Source organism: Poecilia latipinna, unplaced genomic scaffold (genome assembly GCF_001443285.1).
Source record: "Poecilia latipinna isolate Pla-1442-1.1 unplaced genomic scaffold, P_latipinna-1.0 Scaffold1937, whole genome shotgun sequence".
Taxonomy (NCBI): domain Eukaryota; kingdom Metazoa; phylum Chordata; class Actinopteri; order Cyprinodontiformes; family Poeciliidae; genus Poecilia; species Poecilia latipinna.
In genome coordinates, this window is record NW_015114553.1 from 70,295 (window position 1) to 94,028 (window position 23,734).

Consider the following 23,734-nt stretch of genomic DNA (forward strand, 5'->3'; position numbering starts at 1 on the left):
TCACATCTGATCACATTTGTCACTCCGATTCTGAATAGAATGACGGACATTTCATATAAACTGAGACTAAGGAAGAGATCAAGAAAGAAAGAGAGATTTGACTTCTAAAAGTGAGGTCAGAGGTCTAATTTAAGTATTTCCTTTAAGTTTTAGGGGAAATTTGCTCTCAAGGAGACACCTCTCAGATTTCTCTGGAGTAGTAACAACAGTTTATTTTAAAAAATGACTCAAGAGACTAAAAAATGAAAATAAATATGAATTAATTTGAGACAAGAGTTGGATTAGATCCAGTCTGCTGAGTCACTTTCCATCTATAAAGAGGTTTTTTCACACATATACGGACTGTGTGGCTAACAGATGCTTCTTTTTAATCCGTTCACTTTTGTTTTTGCTTTTTATGCAGATAAATATGATCCTTCACTGGAGAACATTTCAACTTCTTCTTCCTCGTCTCCGATCAGGAGGTCGGTCCCTCATTACCAGTCCATGGATCTACTCCGGTAGCAGGTCGTCTCCCAGATCTTCGTCTGCAAAGTCGTCATCATCCACCGGCTTCTTGGCCCCCGTCTTGGGTCTGTCCATCTGAGGCCCCAGCGGGTCCACGTACGACGCATCTGCACCCATGAGATCATGAATTTTCTGAACCTTGAAATCGCTTTAAAACGACATGTCACAGTTTCACACAGTGTTCTGTATGAAGGGAGCGACCGAAGCTTTGAGGAAAACAAAGTGGCTCATCGTATTTTCCTGAATTAGATGGAAGCTGTATAGATTCCTCACCCAGCTCTTTTGGGTTGCTGGCTTCGTAGGGCTCATTGGAACCAGGAAGTGACCTCATCTTGGCGCTCAGACGCTCCCCCTTAGAGCTGCTGCTGCTGTGGCCGCTGTCTGCAGTGAACACACACATCCAGACACGCATCCTGAGTTATCAGCTTGATCAACTGTTAAAAAGGACTGAAACTTAAAAATCCCTCCCCTCCAGTTCAGCAGCTCCGTTTTAACGGCTGCGGTCAGAAGAGCCCCCGCTCCCCAAAAGGAAATCTGCATCACCGAATGATCTGGATTTACTGCTGCTCTGTGACCCGGGCTGCAGCTGCTCAACCACGTTTCCCTCTCAACTTTCCCACTGAATAAATTTAACATCTCACTATGAGAGTTTTTAAGCAGCAACACCAAACTGACTTCCTCACTGTGCGGAAGTAAACGCAGTGCTGCCATACTTTAAAAAAAAAAGAAAAAAAAAAAGTTAGGGTTGAAACGATTCATCGGATTAATCGTGATGAATCAATTATTGAAATAATTAAGTAACTTGGTAATCGATTCGTTGTCAACTGGAGTATCCAGACTCCAAAGAAAGCAAAAAAGATCTACTGAGTGAGTCAAAACTGTACAAAACATTTATATACATTTAAGGTAAAACCTTTTGAAGTGCTCAACCCAAATCTTATGCGGTGTTTAGTTTTAGCTTCAACAGGATTGAAATTCAGTAAAAACAAGAAGAAAAAACAAACATAGAAACTCCTGTTGAGCACCTTCTGCCATCCAATAATCAATTAATCCAAAACATGATCAAGTGATCAGTCCTCAATAATGAGTATTGACCGTTTCACACACTGATTGTAGGATTTTTTATTTCCTCCTTCAAGTGACAAAGCGTATGCTGAAGGAACGCTGTTATCGCATTTCAGGCAGTGAAAGGTTTACGCATATTTTAATGTATTTCTAATACTCCAAGAAAAAATACTTAAGTGGTTAATTAAAAAATCTGCACTATCCGATTAATCGTCAAAACAGTCAACGGAATAATCAATTACTGAAACAATCATTAGTTACAGCCCAGAAAAAAAACAAAAAAATAAAAAACAGTTTTTATTTTCAGTGGCATAATTTAACACAATATAATCCAACATCTAATTAGAACAGACATACTAAATGAAAGTAAAAAAAAAATAAATAAATCTTCAATTTAATAAAGAGTTGCTTTTATCAAACACTTTTTCACATCACCAAGTGCTGTAGCATGAAGCGTCACGTGACTGGACCGTACGGACAGAGGAACCTTTGACCTTTTCCTCTACACAATCTCTCTCCATATTGTCCAGGGTCCTCTCTTCGATTTCCTGCAGACGTTACATTTCTACGGCAGAAGGTTGAATTCATGTCTGGAGAATCATTTGGGATTTCACCGGCCCACATGTTTTAGCAGTCTGCTCGACGGGATTTCCCACAGATTCATCCAGGAGCGTCTCAGGCTGTAAAACTCAATCTCATCCTAATCCCACCACAACAAAACAATTCCAGTTAAACTCCAACTAGACTCCACGTATTAGCAGCTACGTTCTTGGAGCCGTTCCCTGACCTACGACAGTCAACACACTGAAACGTTGAATTCTCCGGATCATATTCCCACCAGAGAGAAACATGAAGTCATGGACTCCAGATCCCAACACGTTATTTTTAACTTCATAAAGTTAAAAACAGCCATTTTATCAAGCTGATAGATGTATTTCTAAACTGAACAAACATACTCGGGTCAAATGTTGCTGGGGGTTTTTTTGTCTTTAATCAAGTGTGAGATTATGTCAGTGCAATAAAAATGAATTTATTTTTAAACCAGGGAAGCTAACAGGGAATGCTTCAGTACGTCTGAGTTTTGGGCTCAGAGGACAAACACGATCGGAGTCCAGAGGACAAACATCTGGCTGCCAGGTAGCCTTGGAAACCACAGACGACGACGTCTGAGAGCTGAAAAACAGGAAAGAGGCCCGATATTCCTCTCTCACTCACAATCCCAAATATCTCACACGAGGCCTCTCAAACTAACAGGCAACTGAAACTTCTGCTGGAAAATGTTTTTTTTTTTTCCTCCTTTCTCGTTCTTGGAGCGACTGGGAAGCGTTTCTTTTGCTCAGAATATTCAGCAGGGACACAACAAGATGAAAACGGTCTGGTTTTCCCTTCTCACTCTCCTCTCTGAAATTACATAAGCAGACTTAAAAAGACAAGTCCAACTTTCTCGCATGATTTCCACAAATGAGAAAAATTACAAATAGCAGCGAATGTCTGTCGGAGATCGACACGATGAGAAAAAACACTGGATGAGTTCAGTATTAAGGCTGAAATTCTGTAGAAAAGGTTTTACATGTTTCATAAATTTGCGTTTTCAGTACAAACACTCCGTTCGGATTCAACTTCACGGCTTCCCGTCAGAAGATTTGCTTGCCAAGTTTTGACCAGAATCTTAAAACAAAGTTGGATCAAATGTTTTCCAAAGTCGCCCACGTCTGCTGTGTGAGTTTAAATTCACCACTCAGTACACTGTCAAATTTTTTGTATATTTAACAATGATAAAAAGTCAAATTGTGACAAGAAAAAAAATCCTATAAGACAATTTAAAGCTGTTGATTTGAAGTGAAAAAACAAATTAACTGGAGAAAACAATAGTTTGTATGTTTTTACATTCATTTTATAGGCTGTTTTAATGCTCATTTTAGGGAGACATTAAGTTTTTTTTACTGAAGTTAAAAGAAAAATTAGTTTTTTACAGTGGAACATTGACTCTGGCATAATGTTTTACCGTAAAATTATCGTAAAAACAAAACACCAACAGGTGTTATGCAGATGAATCACTCAGCTATCCGTACGTACCTGAGTCCAACAGAGGACTGAACTGTTTAGGCTCAGGTTGAGGCTCTGAACAGCAGAGAGGAAGCGGAGAAAACAAGCCAAGGAAAAGGAAAAAAAGAGAATGAGGGGCAATTAAGAGTTATAGGGTGCTTTTGTTTAAACTCTTGCTACTCTTACCTGCTTTGGCATTTTCTGGTGCGGTGTAAGAGAATAACGAAAAGCATCAGATCTTTTATTTACATTAGTGAAATCAAGAAAGAAACCCTGAACATTTAAGACCGAATAAGTGCAAGGATTTATGCACTGGATCCAGTTACATGCTCTGGCTCTGCTACGCTATAAAAAGAGCAACAACAGCAAAATATCAGGGTTTCTTAATCTACTCTATCCAAACACAGACACGTAATGGACATCCTGGCAGCAGCACACACATCATCAGCTGACAGCCAGTTGTATATTTACATGAGAACACCAGAGGATCCTGACGGAGCAGGACTTTCTCATGGCTACAGGCACTTCTAGTTTGTCTGGACTGCATTTAAAATAAAACCATGTGATGAAGCCAGGTTTCCAGTGTCTGAGCCAGTGCACACGTTTCTGTTTTTTTACGTGATGAGGGAGAGCTACATATGGGGCCTCGACTAACGATACCCGTAACGTCGGACTTCTTGGGAGAGGTGAGGACAGACGTGGAGATGATGGCTGCGACGGACAGCAACAACAGAGGTGACAGAAAAGAAAGCAGAAAATGTCAGAGGAAAAAAGTGGGAATATTTTGATGTCAGAGAAAAAGAACAAAGACAACATCTTTATTTTTTTATGCAGTTCATTAACACAAGTATGTAGAATTCTTCTCATGATGTTGTCTATAATTATAATAATAATAAAAAACACTTAGCACCATCTAGTGGTGAAGTTCCAGACTGCAATTAAATGATCAAAAAAAGAGAGAAATGCTTTAATGCTTCCGTTATGGATCCTACAGGTACGGAGGAAGATCACCGACACTGGAGCTATAAATAACTCAAACAGACACAAACATATTCAAACTTCCTGTCCTCTCATCCAAACAGACATGATCTGTTTGGATCTGTTTCTACTATATCTGTCACAGCTATAATGAAATAAAAAAGTGAAAGACTTAAGAATGCTTGTTTGCTCTCAACACAAGTCGGCTGTGTGATAAAAACAAGCAAAAACAAGAACACTGAAAGTAAAAAGCTGTTACTTTGTAATTTCTCGTGTTTTTTTTTTTAAACCACATCACACAGAAGTAGATCTGAAAATCTACTCCTGCCATTTGGTAGTTTTATCTAAACATTGGGTCAAACACTGAATCGCTGATTAGAAAAGAGGCTAGAAGGCGGCCATTTTGAAAAAAAAGCCATGAGCTGATCAGACTTCACTAAATCTCTTCCGCAAAATAAAATCTGAAACAGTAAAGATGGTGAAATGATGCTGCACTTGAAGACTGTTCACCAGGCGAACATTAGCATTTTACCTGCTAATGAGTTAGCATAAGGTGGAGCTAGCTACCAAACAACGTGTCAGTATGTCAAAATACACAGGCAAGGTTTTATAAAGTTTTGTGTACTGAATAGTGATCTTGCTGTTGAGGGTCGTTTGTTTCTTCAATATAAGTTTAGTTACACAAAAAAATGTTTTAGTCTCTTAATTCAGAACAAAAACAAAATCATAAATTTGATCCCAAATTTAGATTTTGTTCAGTTTTCCAAGTTATGACTTACTCTTTCAACGCCGCTCTTCGGTCAGCTTCACATCAAACCTTTGTCTCTTTAACTCATTTGTTGGATTGAAAACTCAACCCAGTCACTGATCCAAACCCAGAACCAGATCCACCCGTACTTGAACCAGGACTGGGTCAGTAAAAATAACTCAGTTGGGATTGTTTTGAATCCAAACAGAGTCATCATTATAAAAAAAGTAAATACATAAAACATATACTCCAAAATCCAAATCTTTATATAAATAAAACAATTTGTCAAAGCCTTTTAATTGAGCCTTCATCTAGAAATAAGCCAAACTCCAGATAAAAGTCTAAACTGGTAAATAAGGTTATTTTTTAGGTCAAAGCTGGTTACCGTACAGAGGTTCAGGTGGAAATAATGGACATTTTGAAAGTTTTCAATGCAGGGGCAGCAAGAACGACTTACACTCACCAGCACTCCCTGTGCTGCCCTCCCTGCGACCTCTGGCGCTGTTCTCTCGGCCCGACTTCACCCTCTGCCAAGAGAACGAGGGAGATTTCAGGCAAAACACTAGCAGATCTAAACAATTCAAACAGCTCCTGAAAGTTACCGTGGACATTAGATATTTGAAACCAGGTGCAATTCCAAGTCAGATGTTGAAACAGAAATATTTGCCTGACATTCACAGGTTCTGTTGAATGAATGGGTTTCCAGAGTTTTCACCGCTACTGAATCTTCTCACCAATCAATCAAGTCAGTCAGTCAAGTTTTATATTTATAGCCCATTTAAGCAACAAGCAGTTCAAAGTGCTGTACTTCAGAAAAACATGAAAAGGCGTCATCATGGTCCAGCAACCATTCATTTTGTCGAGTGCAGTACACACTGATGGTTATTCCTTAATGTTAATAAAAACAGATGTTCTGTGAGTACATACAAATACTACTGGTTATTATTCTTTATTCTTTTGGCAAAGCAGCACAGGCTATCACGTCTGTCTTTCCTCCACCATGCCTTGCAGCGATTTGTGAGATTAAGAAACCAAACTTTCCAGCTCCGTTTGTCACTCTGAGTCTGTTTTCTCCAGTCCGGCTGAATCCCAGATTTAGGACCAGCTGGTCGCGGTTTGATAAATTCATCCTCCTGAAGCACTCCTGGCTCTGCTCACGGTCTCTGCAGCAGCATAACTGTTAGCACAGCGATGGAACATCGGATCGTATTCCCTCTCGGTATTTGATTAAGAGCTGAATGGAGAGAAGATCGTAAATATCGCATCTATGAAGACAGACGTGAACGTTCTCCTGGATCCCGGAGCTGAACGGTGATTCCCAGGACGTTTCCAAGCAGCTGAGTAATGTCTCTGTTGCTGTTCTGTGAAGGCTTCATGGTTTTGTTTTTTCTTAGAGAACATTAATTAATGAACAAATAGTATCGTGAAGACCAGCCAAACACAGCAGGATAGGAAAAAAACAGTCAAGAAGTTCAATGCGGCGTCGAGTTTGAAACCAATCAGATCCTAAAAGAACAAATCGCAGTTTGGGGGTTGCAACACGACGAAATGTGACAAAGTTCAAAGGATGTGAATAATAACAACGCTCATGTTTCAGGTGGCACTGATCAAACGTTACATAAACTGAGCCATCCACTGACAGCCAGGGATGAGACAGCTGTGAAGCATCTGCTCCTCTGTCGACACAATCGGATCAACAGAGAAGAGGATCATCTGGTTTCCACTTGGTTCTGAAGCTGCAGATACCAACATCCCGTTTTGGAGCAATAAGAACACGGAGCATGTTTTCAATCAGCACGCTGCGAGGGTTTGAAAAGACACCGAGACGTGATGATGATGTGATTAATGAGACGGCATCCTGTGTTGATGCACAGCTTTCCTGTGCATCAACACAGGAAAGCTTTTACTCTCAGGCTACGGTGCTAACATGGTCAAAACTCCAACACAGAGTAATGTGGATAAACGTTTGTTTTAGTCTTCCCTACAACCAAATCTCTGGTTAAATCCTACTAAGAATAAAAAAAAAAACAAATATCTACCCAAACTCTTTACTCACTAAGTTACCACGCCTTGGAAAAGCACTTGTACCCTTTGAATTTAGTCACACTCAAACCACAATTGTCAATGTTTTTTATTGAATTTTACTATTGCACAACTATATAGTGAAAGGAAAATTTTGCACATATTCTAACTCTTTTTACAACAATAAAATCTGAACAGTGTGGTGCATGCTTTGCCCCTCTGAGTCAGTGCTTTGTGAAGCCACTTTTCACTGTTGTTGCAGCTGCAAGTCTTTTGGTGTGAGTCTTTACAAGCTTAAAACAATAGTTCAAAGTTCAGGCAGGATGGATGGAGAACATCTGCAAACATCAGTTTTAGTTACAGAATCTCAAATGAATTTAGACTCTGGGTGTTTCCAACACATGAACATGCGCTGATCAAATTGTTTTTAGGACTGAGGTATTTGGCGCCAACTTCTCATCAGCATGGACAAAACACCCCCACAGCATGATGCTGCCACCGTGGTGATTAATGTTCTCCTCATATATCTCTATGTGGGCTTTAGTTGTGCCAGACTCATTCTGTTTTCAGATGATGGACTGAACAAGAGCTCTGTGAGATGTTCAACTCTTTTCAGGAGTTTGTGTTCAAAAAATATAATTTTCCTTACATTTTAAAGTTAGTCTCAACTTGTGTGTTGGGGAAATTGTATATAATTCCAATATTGTACACTGAAAAATGTACGTTTCCGAATGAAAAAATCACTTCTTTTGACCATTAAAAGAGATCAAACTTTGTGCTCTAAAAGTTTCATCCCAAAAAACAGGAGTCAGAATCAGGGCTTTAAATTAATAATAATAGTGATAAGAAACAGTAAGTATTCCAATACAAGTGTAGAAAACTGTGGTTCATCTTAGCAGAACGCATCGATTTTCACAGCTATTTCAAGGTTTGCGTCTAACACACACACACACACACACACACACACACACACACACACACACACACACACACACACACCTGTTCTCTGATTTCCTTCATCTTCTCCGCCTTCTTCAGCTTGGTGGCGTATTCTTGGACTTCCTTCAGCCCCATGTCTGTCGACAGCCTCACCAGGAAGCGCAGGCCTGAACACGAGCACAGAAGTTATTTTCATTTTCTTCACAATGTTGAAGAATTTGCTTGTACTACTGAAGATTATGACACAAAGCAAAACAGCAGCGTACACTCCACGTTTTCTGGAAACCTTCGATGGATCTCTTTGTAGGTTTCCAGAGCTTTCTGGTAGTTTCCTGGATAAAAGGGTGTGAAAAAGACAAACCTGTTGGTAAACATTTGATTGATAACTTTCCAAACTGACTTTGTTGGATTATTAGTTTTATTCTCACCACTTCTTCTGTAACAGCTCGCCACTATTAGCTGCCACTTCACAAAGTTTGGCCTGTGGGACACAGCAGATGAGGATCCATGGCTTTCATGTGAGCAAAATTTATTTAAAAATGTATATTATCATGTTATTTATCGTGTCGCTTTATTATGAAGTATGTCTTGTTTAGCTAAAATAGTAAGCGGTGAAATTGAGACAGTTGTGTCAGGTCTAGAGCTAGACTGGCTGAAAAATACACATACAATAAAAGTGTTTCATATCAGTCAATGTCAATAATCGTCAATATTAATAATTATTTAGTTTTTTTGTTTTAAATATCTGAAATACTGCCAAAATGGTGACACAACCTTTCCTGTTTCATGCACAGTTTTCACTCCACGCCATATTTTTCAGCAGCTTCGCGGCACGATGGCGAAACATGAAACTGCTGCTGCGCAAGTTACTCCACGGGTTGTTGCTAGGTAACCAAAGAGTGAGTGAGTTAGTTGATGTCACAAGGCTAGTTTATCTGGCAATGAGAGATTGAGCAGTTAAACTCTTTCCTCTTCCTACATCCCCCAGAATGCTGTGCAGTGAATATCGATTTTGATCACGTATCTATCACGAGACGTAAATAGTTTTCTATGCAGATCATCTTCCAAATATATTGACTCACTGTATGAGCGTCGCTCGTTCAAAGTACTGGATGGCCTTCTCACAGAACTGGGTCTCGATGTAGTAAGCCCCGAGCCACTCGATCACGTCGATGTTGGAGGGAAAGTACCTGAAAGACTGAGCAGCACCTCAACAGATTAACAGCAATTAACGACCTGAAAAGTCAGGTTTGATCTTTCACCGTGTTGAGAGAGAAGCAGCTCCTCTCTCACCTCACTGTAGTACTGGAAAGCCTGGGACTTGTCCCCCTCGTCGTCGTGCAGCTTCCCCAGTTTGGCCAGTACATGTGGATCTGTGGGGGTGACGCCGATGACCTGCATCAGCCACTCGATGGCCTGCTGAGGGTCTCCGAGCTGCTCGTAGCTGAAACCAACATGTCAAGGGCCGACAGACGCTTACATGACATCACAGATGTAATTTTAAGTGTCCAAACCAGGTGCAGACACAGAAGCTGTTTTGTTTACAACTATGAGGAAACACTCTCCCTCGTTGGACCTCACAGGTTTCACGGTGGATACAGGTGAGCCAGCTGGTACATGACCTCAGCGCTGTTCCTCAGAATTGAATGAAGCTTCAGGAAGCAGTCCAGGCCCTCCTCCAATCTGTTCATTCTCTTATAGGACAAACCTGCAGGAGGTAAATAACAAAAATGGCTAAAGGTTATTTATTATTTGATATAAATACCAGGGACGTTCCGATTAATCAGTTTGACCGAAACAGGGCTGACTTTAATATTATATAAATGCATTTTATGCAATATTCTAAAACATAAAAAGGTGAAAATTAACAAACAATTTGATTCATTTTAGTTAAAAAAAATTATTTTTGCCCTAGAGGCCTTTATTTTGAAAGTATCCAGGAAGGAAGGGGCTTGAAAGGAGGCAGAAAATACATGCCTTAAAGGTATCTAGTTCAAGTCTCCTTCTTTAAATAAGAAAATAAATGTTTCATTGTTATATTTAGTGACTTTTCAAACAAATAAAAAAATTGGTTTTGGCCAAAGTCGGAATCAGCAGGTCAGATTTGTTTTTTAAATCGGGGATCAGACAGAAAACTGCAATCAGTGCACCCCTAAATAATATCATATTTACTGTGATTTTATGGCAGATGTTTTGACAGTGGTCAGCTTTTAAGAAATAGTAATGTCTTTACTAACAAACAGGTGGACAAACACATGGATGGATGGAACATTTTCCGTATAAAATAGTGAATATAGTTTAGAAAAACCAATATTTTTAAATACCCTTTTCATTTTCCTTACTCATCCAAATTTGGTGGATAAAAAGATGATTCCATAATTTTTCTGACATTTCCAGATTGTGTAGGAACCATGCAAAGGAACCTAATTTCCAACTGTTATTAATATTTCAGTAACAACAGACCAAACTAAATTAGCTTGCTTTGTACCCAGGTTATAGAGGGCCTCGGTGCAGGAGGAGTCGTTCCTCAGCGCCTCTTTGTAGAACTCAGCTGCCTTTTCGTAGTCCTTTTTGACAAACACCGTGTTGCCCTTGTTGATAAGTGCGGCGGGATTGTAGCGATCAGCGTTCATAGCGAGGTCAGCGTATCGGTCAGCCTGATCATAGTCCTTCTCCTGCAAAATATTAAAGAAAAAAGGTGAAAAACAAAAACTGAGACTCTTATTCATCACTTCTGCATTACCATTCTTGGTTTTCAACACTAACCGCATCTAGATCCATCATTTCATTTAACATTCCAGTATTTAAGTACAGACATGTTGTTTTAATGAAGCTAAGAGAGTCTTACCAGGAAATAGAGGAAAGAAAGGTTGGTGGCTGCAGCGCTTTTTACTCTGCTGTCCTTCTTCTCGAACGTTTTCAGAGTTTCCACTGCCTGTTCACACGTGAAAACTAAACGTTAGGAGCGCACAGCTTTGTGTGAGTCTCTTGTGTCCAGAAGAAAGTTCTTTCTTCCTATGACGTCCAGAGTCAAAAGTATTGAAAGTATCAAATTAACACCACACACACACACACACACACACACACACACACACACACACACAATCATGTATTAAATTGAGACTTTACATGATAAACCAACACACAGACAGTAAATTATGGTGAACTGTCAAAATAATTTAAGAATTTTCTTACAAATAGAAATAATGGTGGCTGCATTACCGTCACTCTGACAAATAAAATCCAGTCCAACCAATTACTTTCAATAATCAATTATTAAATGGAATCCATCCATCATTAATCATCCCATCTGATTGAACTTGAGTGCATTTACCAAGAAGAAGCGTTAAGAAATGTCATCTGTAGATGTGTGAAGATGGTTGCAGCAAATCCAAACCTCTTTAAGATCACTGCAAAATGTTGCCTCATAGTGGATGAATATATAAATGCATGCCACACTTTAAGTGATTAATAGGGGGAAAAATTCTACACAGTGATGTGTTGGTCTATCACATAAAAAATCACAATAAATAAAAAAAAAGAGGTAAGAGGTTGTAATGTGGCAAAACGAGGAACGGTAAACAAGCTGACTACAGGCTGCCTCTCCTGGCTGACAGAAGAACTTACAAAAAGTTAAAATCACAATTATTTACACTTTTTAAATTAAATAATTTAGTACAAAAGTGTTTCAGGTCTTAAAAACATGTAAATATTAAAACATTATTACTTTATTGGAGACTTTCAAAGCATCCAAGTTCTTTGATTTTTAAAAAAGAACTAAAAATTCAAAGACGTCTGAAAGGTTTGACCCGTTTCAAATGATTCCCGGTCCCAGTGGGTTGGCATCACACTTTAACTACATTATATACATGTCAAAGTAGAACCTGAGAGTGCAAAAGTGAGCATTTTTTGACAAACCTCCAGCTGGGCTGCAGCTGCAGAGACGTTACAGGTTATGAAAGCAGCATGAAGGAGTCACGTTCAGGCATCAGATAAAGTCTGGCAACACAAATGGCAAAACTGATGCAGTCACAGTAATGCAGCTGGACGCTGGTGCTGCTCAGTGTCCTCAAACGCATAATGCTACCCAAACAGCCGCCCTCCTGTCAAGGCTGGACTGTCAGGCTGCACCTCCATCTTACTTTTTAAATTAAGCAATAGTTTCCTTTCCATTCATAGATTTTTGCCAACAGCTCTGTGACTTATAAAAAAACCACTGCCTCTCCAACTCGTCCTGGCAGAGCCTTTTTTTGGACACTCGTATGTAGAGTAAAAAATATAAATAAAAAAAATAAAAAAAAGACACGATCTAGGTGTGATCATGGAAACGAAAAGCAAACATACCTCAACCTTAGCCACAGAGATGGGAGGTAAATGGGACAAAAGTAGGAGAGAAGGGAGGACAATGAGAAGTGCAATGGTGTAAATGATGGCATGCTGTAACCATGACGACTCACATTCATACAGTGATTAGATGATGCAATAAACATTACTCTTTATATGAAACTCAAATCGTTCATATACACTAAAAAATGAAGGCAAATTCTTAACTTAATCTTGCAAAGTTGTAATTTACTCTCACACCTGGTAAAATGTCCTAAACAAAACCTTAAAATAATTCGTCTTTTATCGCAGCACCATATACAAACACAGAAACATTTACAAAAATCAAACCGGTTTGAGAAAAAAAATATATATTATAAAAGTTTCACGTTTAAGAAAATGTTTTTTGCAGAAGCAACAAGACCCAATCCCTCTCTGTTCTACTTGAAAATTAGGCTGCATTAGGATTTAACAGCAGGGATAATAATTATTCAGTCATTTAACAATGACAGCTTTTTCCTCCCCACACTGAGTCAAATGAAAAAAGATTAAGACTTGTTTTTTTTTCCTTAAAATGTTCAGTGTGAATCTCTGTGACTGCAATAAAACACAGATTTTATTTAAGGACATTTTTACACATCTTAACCAGGATGCATACAGAAATCTGCATGCATCCCACACAGGCATCAAAAATGACTTTTCCCAGTACAACTTCCAAGCTGAAGTGCACAAACTACAAAGACCAGAGGATTGAGAACTGAAACCTGGTGTTATCCTCAGGACACACTCACCTGATTGAAGTCCTTCTGCCTGAGGTAAGTGATGGCTTTGTTGATCTCCAGATCATTGGCTAGCTCGACATACTGCGAGCACTTCACCATGTCAACACACCTTAGAAAACATCAAGACGCTATTTACGGAACATGTTGGAAACCTTTTTAGTGACAAAAACACCCAAATGGATAGATATTAAACCGTTTAGTGACAAGTAAATTCAATGAAACTAAATTTCTAAATAATTTCGATTTTTCTGGGGACTAAATTTCTTGACCGTAGGATGATAAATGAACTGCAGCAACAAACCAGTCAAAGCCGCTAGCAAAGGAAGTCTCAATAGCCGGAGCAATGAGCTTGGCTGCAGTCATGATGTACTTCTCAGCCAGGACTTTCCTACAAGCAGAAACAAAAGTACAGACAACTTAAAGGACTTAAAGGACTTAAAGGACGATGTTCTGGTGCTGAGGATGAGTGGTGTGCTCAGTTCCTCTTACAGATCCCTCTCCATCTGGTGAAGCTTGTCGTTTTTAATGGCCTCAATGACCATGTTTGAACTGGGGTCATCCTGGAAAAGGTCAAACACACAACATGAAGTCAAACAAAAGCGATTAACGCTTTAATAACACAGAAAACAATGAATATCTACTAAAATCTCAATCTCAATAGGAAATAACAGCGAATGTGCAAATATAAGGCTTGAGTTCAGTCATTATTTTTTCAACCAAAAACTTCACAGTTGGATTTTATGCAATTAATAAACATAGAGCAGTGAAGGCTGCAACGTGGACAACAAAGTATGTATTAATTAGAGGTTGCTTTATTACAAAAAGAAAAAAAACATTAAATCCTGGAAATTATCCAGGTTACACCATCCGCACATTGTAACATGGTAATGGTGGCATCATGCTGTGTGGATGGTTTTCTTCAGAAAAGCTGATTTGACATCATAGGAAGATAAATGAAGCTAAACACGCCAGAAATTTTGAAAGAAAACTTGTTAGAAGCAGCAACTTGAAGCTCGGTGGAGTTTCACCTTTCTACATAGCAACCCTGCTGCAACGGTTTGTGGGTTGGATGTGCCGGAACGACACAATCAACCATGGAAGCTGACATTCATAGACTTTGTCTATTCAATCTGAGTGAGGTGAAGCTAACTTACAAAGAACAAAGTAGGAGAAAGTTTCAGTCTCTGGATATTCAAAGCAGTTTGAGACGTTTTACAAAAAAAAAAACCTAAACTAGTTACAGCAAAAGATGGTTCTACTCAGAGGGGCTGAGCATAGCATACATTTTTATTTCTAAAAGAAGCTTCAAACCATATATAATTTTCCTTCCACACTGTCCAAAAATCCCAATAAAATAGAATAAAATGTAGGGTTTCCCCCAGTGTCACACACTGCCCACTGCGTTTTAGCAGGTTTGAACACATTTCTGTAAATTTGTGCTGTACAATGAGCCACACTTTGTACTTTTACAAGCATTTCTGTTACTTACACTGGCTGGGATGTACTTATCTTCGTCATCAATGCCCAGCGGGACAGAGATGAGCTTCTGAAAGGCCTTCTTCATCCTCTCTCTGTCTCCGATGGCGTAGTAGCACAGGATAAGATTGAAGCCGGTCTTGATGTTGGGACTCTCGGCCATGATGTGTTCGAAGGACGTTATGGCGTCCGAGTACTGGCCCAGGCGGACAAACACCACTCCGATATTCTGCATGATCTTGATCCTCAGCTCCTTGTGATTGTTGGAGATCTGATCCAGCGCCATGCGGTAGAACTTGATCGCTTTAGGGTAGTTCTTCTGTTTGAAGTAGATGTTGGCCATGTTGACTTTGAGGCGGCCTAGAGGAAGGGCAAATTCAGATTGATTTATTTTTTCCCCCATTTGAATTATCTAGGTATTTGGACGAGTCCATAATTGTAATCCTAGAGTTTCAGAGTCTTGGGAACATAATCAGGCCCACAGCATCACAAAACCTCCATCGTACTTAGCAGTGGGAGTGTTGTGACACAGAAATGCTTAATATTTCTTTATTTTTTAAAGAACTAGTTCCACAAAGTGAAAACCTTGTATTTTTCCACTTATAGCAAGATATTTTCCCCCATGTTATGAGTGAAACAATCTTCCAGTGGAACAAGAACTTTTTCATCAATATTAAGGAATTACGAACTTAAATCAATCTCCTGTGTCTTGTTGATAACTTACTTGTAAATTAGTTTTGTTTAATTTCAAATGTACTAAGACATTTAGCACTAGAAATCAGATCAAAAGATTTTAGTGTTTTTGCAGGGTAGTAAAGAGAAAGTGCAGGAAAGAGTGGATGTCAGAGCATTTGGAGTAAAAAGTCAGTTCAAGGCAACTGCTGTGGAAAAATGTAGTCACGGAGAAAGGGAAGAGAGTTGGCTTAAAACCCGACAGCCCGAGTTCAGATAGCAGCAGCATCAAGCAATACAAATGAAAAATTAAGACTGTTTGGGTTTTTTTTTTATCTTTTTGGTTTAAAGTGTTTGAAGAGCATCACTTTAGAGCAGAGCTGCCATGTTGGAGAACACGTACGCCGATCCGCTTACCTGCGTTAGTGAACATCTTGTTTTTCACGATGACGTGGTAGCTGTTCAGAGCCTCCGGGTACATTTCATTGTTCGCATACTGGTTGGCAAGGTTGAGCAAAACCTGGTAATGACAGAATCAACACATCCTTAGGAGGGGAGTAAACTCATTTCATTAGCCTATAAATCACAACACTGTTTAAGAGGGGAAAAAAACTTAAGATTACAGCTTTTCTCTGCTCATACTGGCTGTGTAGCTGAGTCGAAATGCTTTCTGCCACGGTAGCCATATTTGATCCCTGTTTTATTACCTCTCCCTACAATGTGACAAGAAATCAGTACAGTCAAATATAGAAGCATCAGCAATCAAAAGACTAAAACCTGCAAGCACGTAGCTTCAATATTAGCAACACAATCAAATAATCTGGCATTATTTTCTGACAAAAAAAAATGGAAAGAAGCTCAGACACATCACATGAGGGATTCTGTAAATAAGGACTGTCAAACTGACTAATGTGGGACGATATCAAAACTGCGGACGAGTACAGCCTTTACTCACAGAGTAGGTGAGGTCTAAGTTGATGTGCTCAGTGTTGCCGGACGCTTCCCTCTGTCTGATCAGCGCTCGCTCTTTCCTCCCTGCCTCTTTGGCTTTTTCAAGAGCCTGCAGAAACACAACCCAGACGTACACATGTACACTGATCGGCAGAAAAGGGAGCTGTGTGACTGAAGTTAGCAGAAGGAAAAGGAAATAAAACTAGCCAATCAATCAGAGAGCATCTGCCAACAAGGAGAAGTTACTTTGGAGAAAGTCAAATAGCAAACAGGTATTTTCAACCTCAATAAGAAGTGTATTTTAATCTGAAAATGTTTAAAATTGTTATGGTTAAAACTGTTGGTGATTTTCAGAAACAGTTTGTCTTTTGTTTTATACATGAATTGTTGGAGTTATAAATTATGTTTATTTTAGTTTGTTCCTTCGGTCAATTTGTACTGAAGCAGATTTTAGAGACAGGTTTGGTAATTGGAAACTGTATTGTCATAATTATCAAAATCTTCTTATACAGAAATAAAAAAGACACAGGGTGATTTTTTTTATCGTCCAGCTCAAATTGACCGACACATTTGATGTGTATCAATGATTTTGATGGAGTCACTCCTACAGTCAACTCTGTAGATGATTGCATGATGTTTTCATGACTTTTTGTGTTTTTATGATGTAAAGCACTGAAATGTGCTATGCAAATAAACTTGATTGATTGATTCAAAGGGCACAAGAAATGGGAATTAACCACATTCTGGAGAGTTTTGTTAGAACTGACCCAAAATGTGATATAAATTTTAAAACTTCAGTCCACCTGGCTGAGCCAGCCAATGTGGGCTGTTGTGGGTCTTTCCAGCGCCTCATTTTCTCTTTCGCTCTGTGTCGCTAAATGAGCTTTTAGTTGAACAGTATTAATGTTACGTTGAGAATCAGATCTGGGGTCTGACCAGCTGCAAGGCTCCTATGCTCTGTGCCATGCAGCTCTCCTCTATCAGGTCATTCACTTTCTTCTCCAGGATCTTGATCTTCTCTTCCGCCCTGCAACAACCACAAGACAGAAAAACACTAAATATGAATCTTTCTTCAGTGCTTTCACAAGAACACACATCCTCTCTTTTTTTAATAAAATCATGACTTGTTACACAACATTCACAAATATTTTGGACTTGCTGGATGGCATAACTAGAAAACTACAAAAACTATAAGTTTTGTTGCAAATCATTCCTTAGGGCTGCACAATATACTGTGCAGCAGAGGTGGGCGAAACAGACTTAAAGTTTTTTCGTGGTGTTAATTTGATAATGATAACAGTGACAATAAAAACTATGTATTACTTTTTTTTACATGAAGAAGTGTGATTTGAGTCACCAAACTGCTTTTAATCATATTTTTAAATATATTGATGTGTAATAATGCCGTTATTTAACAAACAGTGGAGAACATAGTAAAACTAGCAATTCAGAAAGTTTTGTGTTTTTTTTAAACATCATTAATTTGAATTTATTTGACAGCAATACAACAAAGTCATTCTCATGATAATAAATTTATCGCGATAAATGATAAACGATATGATAAAGGCTCACCCTTATTAAGCAGAATCACAAGAGTAAAAAAAAGGATTTATCACAATGTGTATGATCAACACAGTATCTACCAAATATATCACAGATGCATGATTTTCCAAACCTTTTGCTCAGCGATAAAGTATTGTTGTAATATTCTACCTGTTTGTGAGACGTGAAGGGCGAAGTGATCTGTAACTGGGTTAACTGTGAAAACTATTCCACCCAGTGCGCAACTGTAAGCAGCGCTCAGTTTCACAAAGTGAGGTAACTCACGTGTCTTCATTCTTTGCTTCAAGTGGAGGCGCAGGCCCCTTGGACTGTCCCAGGGGATCAAAGGTTGACCCTGGAAATGCAAATGGCCTGTTTAAGTTTTTGTACATGGTCTTCTAAGCTTTGTCCATTCAATAAGACTCTTATTAACAGTAAAACAAATATCAATGTATACATTGGGTCATAAATAACAACACAGCAGAAAAAAGAAAATGTCTTTTGTGTTTAAACTTACCGCGCATCAGTGAGGATGAGTAGCCTGCAGCTCTGACAGCAGTCATCGGTCGGGCAGCGCCATCCTGTCAAATGAAACAGAACAGAATACACTTAAAATCAGAAAACACACTTTTGTTTTTGCAAACATTGGGCATGAGCTCAACACAACCATCCAGGATTTCTTCTATCAACACAAAATGTCTCTTTCTTTCAAATGCTGTTCGTAAAACTGTCTAAATCTGGGTTAGTGACGTGAGACAAAGTAATAATAAACGTCATTTTCCCAGCCTTTTTTTTAGTTGTAAATGTGGATAAAATGAAAGTTTTATTTACAATGGAAAAATATGGCCACACTTAGTTGAGCTGTTTAAGGGATATTTGAAATCCACTGGAGTTCTTTTTATGTAAGACCAAATTTAAGCCACTAGGTGTCACTTTTTTTCTGGTAAATTTTGTGTATAAAGCAAACAACTTTTGAGAGTAAGCTCAGCCTCAATATATGTAGCATGCCTTATTAAACCAGCTACTGAAGCTGATCAACAGTTACCAAATGAGCCCTGCAAATTTCTTATCACAAACAGACAAATGATACCCTGTGGAAAAAGTAGGATAGTAAATGACATGAAGTCTTGTACAGCAGCACTGAGGGCAGAAAGCAAGCAACACTCTCCTCTCACCTGGACAGCTCCAGTCATGGGTCTGCCCATTGATGAAGCCATGGGGATTCGGGACTGAGTGAGGCAACACACACATAAAGAAATGTTAGCGCCCAACATGCTGACAGCAGACAGATAAATGATCTCATTTAATTAAAAAGTTCTGTGTTTGCACAGTGGGACCTAGAACATGTATGGAACTGTAAATTTAGAGTAACCCTTTACTCTCAGCTCTTTTCATGCACAGATTAAAAAAATAGAAGTTAAAAAACATTTGCTGAGCATTACGTATTATTACTACATGGTACTTACACCAAAAGATGAAACTAAAGGTCGACCTCCGATGGCGGTGCCTGGAAACTTCGCAGTCATCTAAATGGTTAAATACAACAATTTCTAAGATTATTAATGGATACACTATTAATTTAAATATTTGCATTGATACCCCCAAACTATTTGAATACTAAGTACTATATAAACAATTGTAATAGGATGCTAAAATAACCTTTTATTGTCATTGCATCGTCTAAAACTAGAACTTACACTAGAAAAATACAAACTACAATTTAACATTTACTCAGTGATGAAAAAAATAACAACAAACTCTTCCCCTCCCTGTTGCACAATTCTTGGCGCCTTGCTGTTAACCTGTAAGTCCTCCGTATTGAACATCACTTAAAGACCAGTTATTCATACTTCTTGCAGGTTCAGATTAGTTTCATTCAACCAAGAAGCTTGCTTGAGAGGAGACGAGAACTGTATGTCTCAAAAGACAATAAAAAATGTAAAAGGTGTATACATTTTTTGGGGGAAATTGTTTAGTTACATTTTCAACGTAATTGTCCATTAAAACATATTCACAGCCTCATTCAAAATCTGTGGAAAAGTGTTTTACAGCGAGCTAACCCTTCTTACAATTGCCGAGAAGCTTTTGGGCATGTTTTCACTGGGATTTTCGATTATTTATTTTTAGCGATGAGAGATTTACTATATTCTTCACTTATATTATTTCACACAAGACTGGAACTTACAGAGGGCTCTTTAACCCATTAAGTTTCAATTCCCATTTCTGTGGGATTATTTTACTGTAGAGAAACTACAGCAAAATAAATAGGTAAAATAAGTAAGCTAAATTTTAATATAAGATAAGAATACTTTATTGGTGCCCTAAAGAGGGGAATTTTTTTTTGTCCCAGCATAGTACACAATATAAATTTAAATAAATATTATTTAATATTAATGATTTAAATTAACTAAGTTAGTTTCATTAACTGACTTATTTTCAGTTACAAATTAAACTTTATGATTAATTACATGACTATTGTACATTTTGGCATAACTGCGCGAGCTGCAGTCTGTTCTCACCGGAGGTCTCCTTCCATGACTGGTCCTAACTGCCTGCTGGAAGCCCACATCGTTCTCCAATTCCTTAAAAAAGCCACAATATGTGTGATTATATATTATCAGTTATCAATTAACAATGTTTACACCATGTAGTTTTACAGCTACATGTGTAGCACAATGTAGTAGCTTCATCACCGACGGCTGAAAATGTCGTCAACGCAGCTTAGAGTTGGGGTTTTACTCACCTCGGAGTCAAATGTGGGGTTATAGTCGTTGTAACCCGAATAAAGGTCATCCTCCTCTACGGCTAGGTGGACATTTTCCATCTCTGTTTCGCAGGGAAACTCCGAGGTGAACAGAAAACGAGCAATTTATCTGTGGACAGTAACAGCATAAAGATTTTTTGTTGATGTTTTAGACTCCAGTCCCACAATTCAAAGCGGCATGGGCGGGGTCAAAGTCTTTTTCGAAGTTTTGATTGGATACTTAGACGTCAATCACTATGTTGACTTGATATGATTGGATAAAGATGAAGCAATTCGCTGGTTGCTAGGATACGTTGGGAAGCTACGACCTCACTCTGTTTTATTTAGCGTTCAATTGTGTATTTATTGATTTATATTAAGCCATAAAACGATAATATAATAAAATATCAAGTTAGTTATTTGATAATGACGTTTTACCCAAAAATATTACATCTTTTTAATATTGAATACTTTGCCGTAGTATGTTTGTCCATATGGGCTACCGTACACCTCAGACAGCGTGACTCCAGAGGGGCGGTGCAAGATTTTATGTAGTAACACAGTTACTTCGGTTCTGTTTTTGTACCACCATAATATCAAATAATGAGCACTTCTGAGTTGAAAACCATCACTGTGATCGGCAGGTGAGCAAACAGCAGAAACATCACAACAGCTCTAAAGTTCTGGTTCAGTTTGGATGTTATTCAGGTTGTGTGTCTGTATCTTCAGTTTATTGCTTTTTCACATAGTTTTAAATGCTTGCGTGTATCTTTTGCATGCCACTTTAAAAAAAATATTCTGCGTCTCTTTGCAGCTAGAGTTGTTCGTGTTGTTATTTCAAACACGATTGCAGCAGTACTATAATCAATTTGCCGCCATGCTGACTATATGTCTGTATTCTGTGACCCCTTTAAGGATAGGCTTACATTTTAACCCATTTCTTGTACCCTGATCAGTATTTCTGTGCAGTCAGCTGAACGTGGTGGTCTTTTGAAGTGACCTTTCTCTTGACCTGTTACGTGTTTAGCTGAAGAGTCAGCAGTTACTCTACGCAAGAGGAAGCTTATAAAAGTTCACAGTTTGCATATAAATATATTTAAATATATGGAGCGCTAAGATAGCCTTTTGTAAAATAAATAAATAAATAAATAAATAAATGATCACTTTTTGGTTCAAGTTCAGCATTTAGTCTTCTTCAGTTCATGTATCAATTTTGGTGACTCAGATGTGCCTGAAATAAAGTTCAGCTAGAAATTTTTTTTTTTTTTTTTTTTTTTTTTTTTTTTTTTACTGAGGCAGTACTTGTTTTTATATTTTTTTTTTTTGGAAGAACTGGTCTAGGGCACTCAGATGAATTATTATACAGTTAGAGATTCTCAGAAGATCAGAAATTAGCAATCAGCAATTATTAAGTTAGACCAGGGGTCCCCAAACTTTTTCCTGCGAGGGCCACATAGCTGTTCCTTCCTCTGGTCGGGGGCCGGTCTTAGTTTTTGGAGAAAGAAACCTTAGAAAATTCTGGTCGATGGGGAGGGGGGGAGGTTGCGACGACACATTCGCGCTTTTAAATAGATTTTTACCCAGAATGCAAATGGAAAAAACCGTGAGTGAAACGGTGACTGGGACTGACTAGTATATATTCCATTGAGGGAAAGTTAGTTTCACATCTGCTCAAGCCCCCTGGTGGTTGAAGAAAAATCCACATATAAACCAGAAAATACAATATATGAAAAAAAACACTGAATGCTCTCTGGTATGAGGAGGCGGGCCGGATCCGGCATTGTTCAGGGGGCCGGACCAAATGACGTGGCGGGCCGGATCCGGCCCGCGGGCCGTAGTTTGGGGACCCCTGAGTTAGACATAAGAAGGTAAACAGAAGCTTACTATATGTTCAAGCAGTTAGTCTCAAGAATAAACAGTACTCACTATTCTTTAACTTCGCTGATACATCAATTTAAAGAAATGTAATCAAATGCAAGATTTTATAGCATAAAATTTCAATTCTTCTTTCCCTCACACTTCTTCTCTTCCTCCGCGTGTTTAGCGGTCTGATTGGCCGCTCCTGGGCCATGGTGTTCATCAGTGGAGGCTACCAGGTAAAGATCTACGACAACCAACCAGGGCAGGCTGCAAAGGCTATCACGGAGATCAGGTGACTTACAAATGTGCATAGAATATGTTCGTCTTGTGAGGCTCTTTAAATCTTTGCTGCTAAAAGCCAACATTACATACAACGTAACAAAAGAGAGTAAGAAGAGATCTTAAATACTAGCAGTTACTATATGCAAAATGTGAATTCTCTCTGTAGATTTCCTTTTTTCACATTAGATTATCCATTAAATAAACTATATTTTATATCCTTGTCGTTAGGGTGGAGAGCATTGAGAAATAGCTTAAATTTTTTAACAATTTCTCCAGGAAGTTCAACAGAAATGCTGCCTAGAGAGTTTGTTCTCATCGTCTCCGAAGCCCGTCTGGTTGTGTTGGAGGTTTTTGACATATTTCTTCGTGGGTTCAGGAAGCAGACGGAGGAGCTGGAAGAGGCCCACATGCTGAGGGGGGATCTCAGCGCCGCGCAGCAACTCGCCCTGCTCTCCTGCTACGAAGACTTGGCCCCAGCACTGGAGGGAGCCTTTTTCGTCCAGGTAACTCAAACAGACGAGTCTGAGTCCATTTCCTCAAAACCGAGGAGGAAATGCTGCGCCGATTTCAAACTGAATGTGATTGGACAGCGACAATATCTATTGTTTCAAGAAATTAGTGCCATCTTAACTTTACAGAAATAAACTGAGAACATTGAGCTCAGTGTAAGACATCCTGGCTCTTTAATTGCCTTGATTATACTGAAGGGGGCAGAATAGCACATTGTTTTCCTGCTCTTTATTCAATCAACTCAATACCCATTTAAAATTTAAAATGACTTGTGTGTATATATATATA

General features: G+C 38.7%; 2 protein-coding genes across 13 annotated transcripts in view; one reads left to right on the forward strand and one right to left on the reverse strand.

The window, feature by feature from the left end:
* Positions 1-243: 243 nt before the first annotated feature.
* On the reverse strand, positions 244-20,992 carry ift88 (intraflagellar transport 88 homolog). Of its 12 annotated transcripts, XM_015015634.1 has the most exons (29): positions 20,795-20,992; positions 20,571-20,633; positions 19,518-19,577; positions 19,227-19,280; positions 18,569-18,632; positions 18,337-18,406; positions 17,446-17,536; positions 16,514-16,618; positions 16,182-16,271; positions 15,976-16,078; positions 14,900-15,246; positions 13,900-13,970; positions 13,712-13,798; positions 13,420-13,519; positions 12,650-12,655; positions 11,154-11,240; positions 10,794-10,980; positions 9,905-10,013; positions 9,599-9,749; positions 9,388-9,503; positions 8,734-8,786; positions 8,572-8,637; positions 8,366-8,472; positions 5,808-5,871; positions 4,279-4,329; positions 3,805-3,819; positions 3,649-3,693; positions 781-888; positions 244-614 (listed from the first exon to the last, which is right to left on the reverse strand). In XM_015015634.1, the coding sequence occupies exons 1-29, from the start codon at positions 20,873-20,875 to the stop codon at positions 493-495; spliced, it is 2,673 nt and encodes an 890-aa protein (XP_014871120.1). In that variant the 5' UTR covers positions 20,876-20,992; the 3' UTR covers positions 244-492. The 12 variants fall into 12 exon arrangements, with proteins under 12 accessions (XP_014871120.1, XP_014871123.1, XP_014871121.1 ...); XM_015015637.1 differs by lacking the exon at positions 16,182-16,271 and having other exon boundaries at positions 20,795-20,991; XM_015015635.1 differs by lacking the exon at positions 12,650-12,655 and having other exon boundaries at positions 20,795-20,991.
* A 157-nt stretch (positions 20,993-21,149) lies between these two features.
* Positions 21,150-23,734, forward strand: part of cryl1 (crystallin, lambda 1) — a 25,310-nt gene continuing 22,725 nt past the window's right edge. Inside the window, exons 1-3 of the mRNA XM_015015647.1 lie at positions 21,150-21,438; positions 22,839-22,946; positions 23,313-23,439. Of these exons, the coding sequence (XP_014871133.1) occupies positions 21,398-21,438; positions 22,839-22,946; positions 23,313-23,439 (276 nt within the window). The 5' untranslated portion in view covers positions 21,150-21,397. The remainder of the gene's footprint in view (positions 21,439-22,838; positions 22,947-23,312; positions 23,440-23,734) is intronic.

What these genes read in the sequence shown, in the direction of transcription:
- ift88 (XM_015015634.1), bottom strand. Translation starts at nt 20,875, where the DNA reads ATGGAAAATGTCCACCTAGCCGTAGAGGAGGATGACCTTTATTCGGGT. An exon ending in CCATGACTGGAGCTGTCCAG is followed by an intron (nt 18,633 to 19,226) that starts GTGAGAGGAGAG and finishes TTCATTTGACAG; the next exon opens with GATGGCGCTGCCCGACCGAT. An exon ending in CAGTCCTCTGTTGGACTCAG is followed by an intron (nt 889 to 3,648) that starts GTACGTACGGAT and finishes TGTTCACTGCAG; the next exon opens with ACAGCGGCCACAGCAGCAGC.